The 12748-nt window shown below is 35.1% G+C and overlaps 1 protein-coding gene across 3 annotated transcripts in view; it reads right to left on the reverse strand.

The window, feature by feature from the left end:
* Pla2r1 (phospholipase A2 receptor 1) overlaps positions 1-12748 on the reverse strand; it is a 122996-nt gene that overhangs the window by 26012 nt on the left and 84236 nt on the right. For 2 of the 3 annotated variants that reach the window (XM_074070927.1, XM_074070930.1), the window contains exons 14-19: positions 11208-11292; positions 8955-9087; positions 8346-8381; positions 7726-7883; positions 2698-2762; positions 2146-2249 (exon numbers count right to left, since the gene is read on the reverse strand). In XM_074070927.1, coding sequence (XP_073927028.1) covers positions 2146-2249; positions 2698-2762; positions 7726-7883; positions 8346-8381; positions 8955-9087; positions 11208-11292 — 581 coding nt within the window. The remainder of the gene's footprint in view (positions 1-2145; positions 2250-2697; positions 2763-7725; positions 7884-8345; positions 8382-8954; positions 9088-11207; positions 11293-12748) is intronic. The other variant, XM_074070929.1, reaches the window with a different exon arrangement.

A 12748-nucleotide genomic window follows, 5' to 3' on the forward strand; every position in this document is an offset into this window, starting at 1 on the left:
AACTTCTTTGCTCTGGCAGGCATGGAAGCCTAATTCTCCTGATCTCAGTCTCCTAAGAAGCTAGGAATACAGGCGTGAGCCTCTGGTGCCCGGCTACTTTATAATTCTTTAGAAAATACAGATTGAGCATCCCTAATCTAAAAATCTATAATTAAAAACCTTCTGAGTTCTGAAATGATGCTCAAAAAGTTCCAGATGTCAAGGGATTTCAGATTTCAGATGTTTGTATTAGGGGTGCTTAACTGGTAAAATCTATGCAAATATTCCAAAGTCCCAAAACTTACAAAATCTTAAATACTTCTGGTTCCAAGCATTTTGGGTAAAAGAGTCTCAACCTGTGTAATAATTTAGAAAAATTAAATCAGGAACTTCTAGGAAAAAAGAATTTCTTAATACTGAATTATATTTGAGTTAAAACACTCAAATATAAACATGTCCTCTGTAAGACATATCCTAAACTCCTTAGCCTCCTACAAGGAGGCTTTTTAAATTTAGAAGAGCTATATTTTCAGAATAACAGTTATAGAGTGCATCTTGTTAGCATTCAAGTAATGAATTTCAGAACAGTGCAGAATGCACGCAAATTGCAAGGGCAGGTACAGTTCTTTGTATCAGGAATATGAGCCCCAAAGCTTTAAGGGAGCGGCCAGGTGCTATTTCAATGCAGATTAGCTGTTCCTCTCCCAGATGCACAAAACAGCCCTTTCTGTAGGCTGTTGTGACACCTGCTGGCAAAAGCAAGCTGATTAACAACACAGTTCTTTCTTTTCCTAACTGCAGAGGCTCTCCATCAAGGATTGCTTTCCATGTGAATCCTTCTCCCAACCTGGGGCCCAGGCTACTTATGAATCTGTTAGTGATATGGTTATCTTTTATTGGTTAGAAAGTGTGGGTGGATGTGAGTGGTGTGATGAAGAACAAGAAACAAACAGGTCTTCAACCTAAAAATGCTTTTAAATACAACTTGCAAATAATTGCTCTTTCAAAGCAAGCAGCAATTAGTACCTGGTATTTTAAAAAGATAGTGAATTGAATGAAGACTTTATAAAAGGAAAAATGGAAGTAAAATTCAGAGGTTAAGGTGCTGGCCAATTTATAAATTGGATACTAACAATAGGTAAAACATGACTCCACACTGAAATTTCACAGAGAATAGTATTTGTCAGATATATATTTATATATATGACATATATACACCTATATATGTATATATGTACATACACATATGTACGTGTATTATATATGCACACATATATTTACTTACTCATTCATTTTAATGTTTTCACATTTGCTATTTTTCTAATTTATTTGAATTACCCACATTGTTTTGTACATTTCATTTTTCATTTCACCATATCTTCATTCATGTAGATGTCTTGTGTATATTTTAAGTTCTGTTCTCACTTCATCACCAAATGTTAAGTGTATTTCCTTGAAAAACTTAACTTTAAATCTTAATTGTTGGACAGGAACAAGAAACATTTATTTTGTCTGTATTTAAATATATAAATACATATCCAGATATAGATTAAAATGTGCAGTATTTCCAAAAGGCATTTGGCAGTATGGGGTTTGAACTCAGGGTTTTGCATTTGCTAGGCAGGTGCTCTACTGCTTGAGCCACACCGCTAACCCTTTTTGCTCTGGTTATTTTGAAAATGGGTCTCACTTTTTGCCCAGGCTAGCCTGGATTGCAATCCTCCTATTTTACATTTTTCCACTATTGCTGGGATGACAGATGTGTTCCACCACACCCAGTTTTTTTCCGTTGAGATGGGGTTTCACAAACTTTTTTGCCCAGGCTGGCATGGAACTGCTGAATTTTAGTCTCCCAAGTAGCCAGAATTACAAGCATAAGCACTAGCATCCAGCTTTAAGCAGTCTCATTGGGCCCATTTTTGATGCTGTCTTGCTTCATGAGGAAGGACTTATCCAGATGTACATTATTTTCAAGAACATGTGTACATAGATTAAACAGAAGGAATGATCATCCATAAACCTCAAGACTGATTAGACTAAACACAGTCAACTGAAAAGTAAAACAATAGAACAACCTTCTCACTCAACTGATGCAATGCAAAGGAAACTTCAAGCCTCCAGAAAACAGTTTGCATTCTAAGCTCAAACATGAAGAAATGAACTAACCTGTTGTGGAAGAAATGAAGCCACACCTCTGGCTCTGATTGTTCATGGATCTGTCTCTTCCTTGGTCCCAGTTCTGGTATGTTACTGGTGATCCATCTGTCCAACTATAGGACAATTAAAAAAATTTTAAGGTCTTGTTTTACATGTTCAGTCTCCAACACCATTCTTGAAGTTCTGGGGTATGGATTGAAGGTCTAATAGTTCTAAATTTAGAAAATATACTGGTTTAGAGTATTCTATCTATAGTGTTGTATACTTAAACATTTCCTAAGAGGATAACTTTTATGTTGAGTGTTCTTATCACAAAAATAAGCAAATAAATAGGGCAGGAGAAGCTTTTGGAGGTGATGGATATGTTTATGGCATAGATTGGTGATGGTTTCATGGGTGTATATTTTAGACAATGTAGTTTTGGAAAGGAGAATAAAAATTTGTAGGCTAAAGATAATGCTGGAAGGCTATTCAAAAAATTCATCACTAAGATCTAGTCATATCATTCTAAACATAAAACTTGTCAAATAAAATTAAATGCAAATTAATCTAGGTTCATACTGAATTTCATCATTGGCTTGCTCTTCTTGAAGTCCATTCCACCAATTTGTACCATACTTTGATAGCTATTAAAAAAAAAAAGAAGAAAGAAAATATCAGAATTTATTCTTCTTGTTTTCTTTTTTCCTACTAAGATTAATGGGGTTGCTGCTAATAGCTTTCTATCCTTTAGTACTTTACTCAGTTACCTAAGGAAGAGGCCTAGCATCTTGAGAAAATCTGAAACTTCTTATTCTAAAATATTCCCTCCTCTTTATGAAAGAAAATTGGAATCAAACATCAAAAATAATTTTAGCTCATACAACTTGAAAAGCAAATTTTCTAACTCTTTAAGAGTGATTTAAAAAGTACTATTACAAAGTAAAATAAAAGATGGATTCCTTTTCTGACTAAAAAAATTAGTAGCTTTTTCTCTCAGTGATTTATGGAATCTTATTGAAGATGTCACATTTACTTGAAAAATAGGTACAAAGACCTCAATAGAAGAAAAAATTTTGATTTTTAGGTATTAGTCTGAATGTTAGGCTTTAAGCAGCATTAGCATTCAAATAGACACAATACAGGACAAAAGAATACAACAGAATTCCAGTATTTGACAACCAGAAAATTACCCTTTATATATTTTATTAATTTATACCAATATTAATCACTTGAGCCTAAGCACAATAAAGTATACAATTGAAACATCATGTGCATATAAGTACACATGCACACATATAAGTACACGCATTAGAGAAGACGTGATACAATTTAGGACCCAGGAAAGGGAAGTTACCTATTTAACTAGAAAAGATGAAGAGGCAGTAAGGATTTCTCTGAGACTTCTAAATCAGTATACTTTATTGTGTGTGTGCTGAAATGCAACTTAATTTTCATATGCTAAAAACCTGCTAATTTGAAGGCATTATGTATTTAAGTTTGCACTCTCATTTCTTTTTATAAAGATTTGAGAATAAATTTTAAGACATATCACTTTTCCCTGTGAATTTCAGTTCATCACACAACAGATCCTAATAGCTTACTAACATTCTAATTTAGAAACAGGTATTTTTACTCCTTCAATAGTATGGCAGTCTGCCATATCAACAATTTGAGGATAATGCAAGATGGAACAACTATAATTTTGGACCCCTGAGGTGTTTCATGGACGTGTTCTTACACGTTGAATTTAGATTCCCATTGTCAGACTTTGGAATGGGTCCATTGAGACTGGCTGTGAACTCAGTGGGAGAACCACAACAATTTATTTCATCTAGAAGAGGTCATGTGTGCAACAGTAGTGGAAATCATGCCTTGATTGCTCACAGCCTCAATTAAGAACCTCTAAAGAGAAATCATAACTACTACATCTGAAGTGACATATTTATTACCACCTCAATTATGGTACGGTAATCTCCCACACAGCCCATCACAACTTATTGTGATAGGACAAGATGGAAGATACCCAGTCTGAAAAAAATCCAATGTGAAAAGTAAATGATTGAGATTTTAGTTTACTTATAAGGTCACAAACGAGAAAACTAATATGTTTTTGTAAAACAGAAACATGATAGGACCATGAATTTTATAGCACAAATTATGTTTTATGATATGCAGATAGCCATTATAGCTAGTATCATATTGGAAGAACACTTAGCATAAAGATATAAAACACAAAGTTTGTTAATCTACTAAGCAATATGAGAAACAGCCTATCATCTTTTAAAATGTTTCCATCAAAAATGGCAAAACCAACTAATTTTAAGGTTTAAAATACCAGATTTTGGAGGAGGACTAGTGGATTGTGTGCGTGTGTGTGTGTGTGTGTGTGTGTGTGTGTGTGTTTAGAAATATAAAATTTTAAAATAATGGTAAATTGCCATTTCAGAATGCAGAGAAAATATACCACAACATACGAATGTTTAGTCAAGTGGACTGGTTGGTGAGGTATTCATGTCAAATAACTCCTAACTGCTTTAACTTTTTCATCATTAACCTGATTGTATAGATGGGTCTATAAAATATTTTTTAAAAATGTTTTAAAAATCAGTGTGATAATTTTCTGTGGCCTATTATTCAAAGAGTAGGAGAGAAGACACTGACATTCTTTTTTTCAAGATTCAAATATTTTGTAAATTTTTTTGTTTCAGATTTTTGAAACTGTATCCAGTTTTCTGATTCATAATGTTTTTCTATTATCCAATTAAATGTTTTTTTTTTCACAATTCTATTCACCAGCCATGTATGTAAAACACAAGGGTAATTTTAAAAGTACTTAATTACTTATTCTGATGCTTCCTACATTTATAGGACGGATGTGTCACAAAAGCATATGACATGACCTCTAGAAGTTTGGCTCCTCATCCTGGAATAAAGCAATTTCTCCTTATTGACCTATCTTAATAGGATGTTCTTAGGAATGGGATTTCTTACTTGTAAAATGTTAATGATCACAGTAAATCCTACCATCACCACCAACAAAAAAAATTGTCAAACATAGCTAGAAATAAGAATTTCTTGGAAATATACCACTTTCTTCTTTCTAATTTGATGCCCTTCTCCTTTGTCCCCCATCCCAATTTAAGGTAAGGTAAATTATAAGGTAATAAATTAGGAAGTGGGATCTTTGAAAATTAATGAGCTCGTGAGGGTGGAGTCCTTATGAAAGGGATTAGAGCCACTATAAAAGTGACCCCAGAGAACTCTCCCTTTTGCTATGTGAAGAAACAAAGAGAGAGATAGCTGTCTATGAACCAGGAAGTGGGTCATCACCAAACATGGAACCTACCAGTGCTTGCATCTTGGGCTTTCAGTCTCCAGAACTGTGGGAAATAAACTGTTGTTTATAAGCAACAGCCCAAATGGACTAAAATAGTCTCTTTGCCCCTTTCTCAGTGTCTATATTTTATATTCTCCAAGAATATTCTTTTCTGGCACTGTGGGCTACTCCTAAGACAGCAGCTTATGTTACAACTCTGACAAGGCCTTCTTTCTATATTAACATCATCATAGGTAGGTTAACAATTTTGCCATGGAAGACAGCACAAGGTTTGATTTGAGATCAAAGTCCTCAACCAGATCATGAATATGACCTCTCAAAATGCTGAAGCTGTAGGGCCTTGTATTCTGTTCTATTAGAGGTTATTAACTCTGCCATCCCCACTGCCTTCCTACCTCCCAAAGATTAGAAGACAAATTAAGAGGAAAGGTGAAGAGAGATTTATAGAAGTTCCCAGGAGAGCTAAGCTCTGTTGGAAAGATCACAGAACCCTTTCACTGTTCAAGTCTGAGACAGAGCTGATACCACCTTTGGAGGAGGGATTTTAGAACTAGCATTTTAAAATAATGAAGACAGTATGCTCTTAAATGTCCCAGACCCTTCTGTTCCTTTGTCACAGGCCTGAGTTCCTTTCCAAACTCCATGACTTAGTTGCTGTGTAACCAAGTTGTTTAGTTTTTTGGGAGTCTAAGCTTCCTTATCTCTAAATTGTGCTAATAGACTTTCCACTGAGGGCTTCTGGAAAGATTGTTAGTACTTAGCACAATGCTTGGCACTGTTACAGTAAGTACTCTTTGGTCAAATGACTGAAGAAACAAACAGATTTTCTGATGTCATGGTATATGATTTGTTGACATTGAACATTATGGTTTTGGCTTGAGTGTTTCATTTGTAAGAATAGAAGAATGGCAACACAGTGTATGAACTGATATTGGGACCATCATGGATCCCATGGTTGTTCTGCCACTGAGCCTATGTGGGACCACATGGGTGTCAACTAACGTCTCTGTTTCTTGGCTTTCCCATCATAAAGAGTTAAAATTCCTGACCCACTTGCACATCACTGGGTATACCATAAGCTGTGAGAGAAGACATTTTTCTTACAAGCTTAAGATGGCTTAATATAGAACTTCATTTTAACAGTCAACTTAAAAGATAAGAAAAGATAGTAAGAGGAAAGATTCCTGGAGATAATGAATTATGGCTAAATTCATAGAGAAAAAGGACTTTTTTTTTCATTTCAGAGATATTTTAGGGAAATTTGGGAGTGAGGTTCTCCCTCTTTGCTGACCTCCTGGTAATTTGTTCTCACTGCTTCTTTTTTACTTACTACATCCTATCACTTCCAACTTTTTAAGAATTATTTTTATTTTTTAATGTTGAAAAACTGACAGATAAAATTGTATTCATTTATTATGTACAGCATGATGTTTTGAAATATATATGTGTGTGTATGTATATACAACAACCTTGAAAACAAGAGACTGTGTCACCTACATTTTCATGTCCCTGACAAATATTATCACTTACCTGGAACATATGTGATGCATGATAAATGCTTACTGTAGGAATATATTGAAAAGTACACTGTTCCTTAGCAGTTTATTTTTATTATATAGTAGGTCTTGCATGCTTCTTGTTTAATTAGCCTAGTTCCTCAAAGGATTAGGCTAACCTAATGGAAACACTGCTTACCATTTTCTATGCATCACATCTTTACAATTTCAAAATCATTTACTCATGTAAGATTTGAAGCTTTAAAATTGCAATGTACCCCTCCCCCAAAATACTCATCTCTCATTTGAGCTTTATTTTCCTTTGTGACATTTTTATATTTACCTTTTTCCTAATATATTATGTAATTCTATTACTTGTCTTGATTATGATCTTTCTTTCCAGACTAGTTCATAAACTCCATAAGGCTAGGAATTTTGGTAAGTTTTAATCACTGCTAGAATTCTAGTCTCTGGAAGGTTCTCAGTAAGTGTATGTTGAATGACTGAATGAACCTCACAAAACAAAACTCTACTTAGTTACCACTTTTGCTAATAAAGAATGAAGAAAAGTGAAAAGACAGAGCAACAGAGTAAACTTGTTTCTCCATTATTTTCTCTTAATCTCTACAACAGGAAGAAAAACAACGCTCAAAAATCTATGATTTTTACTGCAACTTGAATGTGTAAAAGTCAAATTAAAAAAAAAAAATCCCCCCAAGGACAGAAGAAGGTGTTAAACCCTGAATTACTCATGGGGGAATTGCATTCCAGTACCACTTTTATTTTGCTGTAGATGAATTCTTGCTCCTGTGCAGAATGAATTGAGAGAAGATCACCACGCAGCCAGCCACAGACAAACTTAAACGCAGGCCATTCTGCAGTGTGGGTATGGAAAAGGTACTCTGCATTCTGATAAAAGAGCCAGGGAGCATCTGAAAGAAAAATAAACGATGCCAATGCTGAGAGAAACAATGCAGACTGGAATATTGTATACTACGATTGACCCTGCATTTTTAATTTTAATTTCAGCATTAAAAATGGGTACAGACATATGTGAAGAAAGAGACATGCATGCACATAAACATGCAATTTGCATATTTTCCTTGGTCTACCTCACACAAGAAATTTTCACTAGTACTCAAAGATCAGGGATACATATATACTTTAAAATCATGTGTCATGGAAATCGAGTTAAGTAATTATGTTCATTTCAATCATATTTAATGGTCACATTTATTAATTTGATTATTAATTACTGACTTATTAATTTCAACAAATTAGCTCTAGATTGATACAAGAAAAGAGGTTGGTTGTAGGAGTGTACAACCATGGCATGTAATCATCTTCATATGGCATATAATTAGAAATTTGAGAACTGCCAAGATTGTTCTTACCGTACATGTACCAGGATGGAATGCTAGGCCTCACATCTGCAAAGTAAAAGCAAGCCACCTTAACTGACTTTCCTTCAGATGCGCTGGGTCTGAAATACTTCAGTCTAAACACACTATATAGTACTTCACCTTTTTAAAAATTAGTTAAAAAACAGGTACCTTGTGCCGTCCGGGATATATGGTTAGTTCTTTTACATGAAGAAGAACCTCCAGAGAGGTCTCTAATTAAAGACATAAATAACACTTGCTGAGAGCCTACTGTGTGTCATGCACTGTACTAGCAGCTTCCATGTGCTCATTGTACAAGAAATTCTGTTTTTCTGTAATGTCAGGGTGACATTTCTTTCTGACTGTACTTGCACAGCAAATATTCCATGGTTAGCTGCTTACCTCATCCCAATGAACTAACTTGACACAGGGCACTAGTGCTGTCTTTTCTCATTTTCCCGTGATACATTCTTTACTAAAATAGTGCAGTTGGCTCATTATGCAAGTTGACAGCATTTTGGTTCAGTGGTTGGATTTTAGATTTTGAATTTCTTTCCTTGGAAAAGTACTATATATGATCAGAAGCCAAACATATAGTAAAGATCTTATTAATATTTTTACCTCTTGGAATTTTGCAAATCCATTCTCGTTTGGAACCACAATGTAAGGGCAGCAATGTTTTGTTTGCCTTATACACAGCACAGTTTCTTGCATCTTCTCCAAAATAAGTATTGTCTAAAAATGAAGAGACAACCTGCAGCAGATGAAGTTCATTACTTCTTAAGGATGATCCCCCACAAAAGAGTTCCAAAAGATCAGAAAAGGTATCCATGCATTTAATTATTAGCAATTTCTAGAGGAAGTTCAGAAATGTCTAGAGGTTATTTCAGTTAAAGGTTGGTCCACATTTATGAAAAACAGGCTAATTAGTATTTAGTATTTTTTCTTAAAGATGCTTTAATGGATGCTACTCCTTTCTCCAAAAGAAAGAAATCAGACACAAGCTTCATTCTGAGCTTGCATTTTTTTAACAGGCAGGATGAATCTAGCCCTGGGATCTTGGGTAAACTTCTTGGAAGCTCAGGTACAAATGTTCCTCCAAGATCTGGGATCACCTTCCATGCTAATTATTTTGCATATAGGCTAAGCTTTTAATCTGTAATAATGTAGCTAGATTTTTAATCAGAAGACTAGCCAATACTTTCCAGGAGTGATCACATAGCTCACATAATTCCCATAACAGGAGTATAGATTCAACCTTCTCAAGTATTTAATGACTACCTGACAAGACTACATGAAACACAAGAAAAACTGGGGTAAAAATGTGGGGAAAAAAAAGAGGGTGCTTTAAAACCATCTGTACGCCTCAAACACATACACGGCTATGCAACAATTCATCTTACATAAATATATGTGTCCTCAGGTTCAGAGAACAGTGTGAGCTTAACTCATTTTGTCTGGGGAGTGATGAGAACTTCAGTGTATTGTTTTGTGACCATATTCTCATTTTTCCTGAACCAAATTGTCATTACTCTCCTATTAATGATTTTGTTTTACTAAAACAAAATGAAGTTTTTCTATCCTCTATGTATCATATCTTGTCTTTTAAGTGCTAGATTGTTGTTAGTGCCTCTTCTCCTTGGCCTTGGTTTCTTTATTATCAAAATAGAAAATTTGATAATAAATCACAGCGGAGTGATGTCTAAGATACCTTCCCACTGTCTGTTCCTGATACCCTTTCAAAGAAGCAATATTTGAGGGGAAATGGTATTATTATCATTTTTTTAAACTCACATGTCCCATTAGAAGCACAAAGCTTTTTATTTTTTTAAATAAGTTCCTTCCTGCTGCAGATTTGAACCTCACTTTTGTAATGGGCTTTTCTTTATTATTTCAAAGTATGGCTGCTGTTCATATTTTGCCAATAGGGAGGTATCATAACATTGTGTCTTTGGAGTCAGACAACCTGTGTGCAAATTATGGCTCCCTCCACATTATTTTGGGCAGACTACTGATCTTTCTAATGCAGACTGCTGTGAGCTATTGTAAGGATGAAATGAGATCTCGTAGGAGTGCATTCAGCTCAGTGCATGGGACACTGGGAGGGCTCAGTGCACAGCAGCTGCACAAATCCCTCACTGTAGGCTCCGTGAGCCTCCCCCTTCCAAAATGAAACAGGAACACTTGATTTTGCATATGCCCTGGGATGGATTGCATTTCAATTGGGATATTGTTTTTGTTTTTTTTTTCTCTGTCATTTTGAGAAAAATTCCTCATTGCACCTGAAAAGTAATGCATTAGTGAGTTCTCTCTCTTCTTCACTGAGGTTTGTAAGTATGAGACAGAATGAAAAACCACTTTCCTCCTCCCCTTTTTTTCCTTCTAGAGCTACTTACTCTGGTTGAAGAGGACATGATATTTTAAAGCTGGTGTCATTTCTGTCCTTTTAGAGTGAGACAAACTGAAAAATCAGTCTCCAAAACAGTCTTATTTTCATTGTGACATGGACAAGAATTCTATGCTCACCCAATCAGGTTCTATGTAGAAAAGGAGGGATAGATTGGGAAGCCTGGTATTATTTCAAAGAAGAGCTGTTTCTCTGCCAGATGACTCTTCATGTGATAAATAGTTGGGGGTGGGGGGGAGGACTTTTTGGAGGGTTTGATTCCATTTCAGGATGAGCTACTATAGGAGTCTCAGAACAATCTGGTCAGCAAAGGATTTCCAGGACCTTAAATTAACCCTTGGTTCCAAGGTATAGTACAGTTTTGTCATGGGAGATATGGTCATTTTTTCTAGATTCTCTTAGTTTACCAAGTGGTTCCAGGGCCACTTGTCTTGAATTCAACTCTTGTCCAGTTTGGAAAGACTTACAGGAGTTCTATCAGACCACTCCCAAGAACCGGCATTCAGTGGGTTTCTTTTATTAAATCCAATCCAGAATTGTCTTTCTTCTGTCCTAGGAAGAGAAGAAACAAAAACTTAGCCTTTCCCATCAAATTCCCAGCATTAAAGAAAAGGTTCAAGAAATCTTTAAAAATATTTATGAGTACAGGAAACAGCTGATGCAACTTTTTGGACTGATCAAGTTAATAGGATTTTTTATGTGCAAACCCCTGTGCTCTGAAATGAACTGAGAGAACACTGAGATTCACATTCTTTTTCTCTTGGTTTATGTAGTTTGCTCATGGGTAACATGCAATTGAGGAAAAGTCAACCCATATTGAGACACGGGTTTCCCAGCAGACATGGCAATGCCTTTTACCCAAGACAAAAACACATGAAAACAGGTTTGGTAAGAAATTTTGGAACATCTTTTCCCTAGAGGGCTTTTTTCTATTTTACTGTTTACTTGCTACTTTAGTATTTATACTGCTTCGCTATGCTTTGATTTGTTGCTCTTTTGTCAAATGTTCATGTATTTTCTGAAACCTAAGCACCATTATCCACATTTAATAAAAGATACACAGAAGGTTTTGTTTTGTTTTTTTTTTTCTCAGATCCTAACATAAATAAATCTGCAGCAAATCAGCCTGAGCCATGGTAGATTAACTTCGGCCATCACTGATGGCTTAGACTTGGCAAGAAGCTCCATAGAGAATCATCTTCCCTCCTATTAGGCAGAGTACAAATATGTCAAATTGCAGAGTACTCAATAAATCAAGCAATAAAGCCTAATTGTGCAACGAAACATCTCACTAAGATAATTCTCTGAGAACAATTTTGAAGAATTAAAGATTTAAAAGATTCAGAAGTCGTGCAGAGAAGCAAATCTATTCCAAAGCATCACTTCTTAGCTATTTGAGCTACTATGCTTGGATGATACAAATTAAAGTCAAGTGTAAATTAAAGAATTTGAGCAATCATTGGTCCCTGGTTGGCTACTGTCATGATGCACCTTACATTTAAGGTTGTGAGAAGGTGAGAATAACCACGATAAGGTTATTCCAGGTAAAATAATCTCCATGGCACAGAATAAAAATTCACACCACTCTCTTTGTGCTGAGAATATTTTATTTCTTTTCTCAATGAATTCACAGTTCTTAGTTTTTCATACTTCACTGGTTTGCAGAAAACATTGACATTATTTTTTCTCCATTAATTTCCTAAAATTGTGCAGTTTTAAAATAAATACACATATGATTTGGCTGCATTCCCTGGGTAGTATGGACAAAAATAAAACATATATTATACAACTTTTGTTATTAATGGTAATAATAATTTGATAGATGCCTGGCACTAAATTCTACTAGAAATTTTAAGTGGGATCACTTATATACACAGAAATGACAAGAATATTTGATCTTACAGCAAACTGGGAAGTAGTAGGCATGCTGTTGTTCAATATAGGAAACCTCACTACAATCTAAGGGCAGAATATACAAGTATGTTTTGCAAGAGGCTAAAGTAATGAA

The sequence above is a fragment of the Castor canadensis genome, chromosome 4, assembly GCF_047511655.1.
Source record: "Castor canadensis chromosome 4, mCasCan1.hap1v2, whole genome shotgun sequence".
NCBI lineage: Eukaryota > Metazoa > Chordata > Mammalia > Rodentia > Castoridae > Castor > Castor canadensis.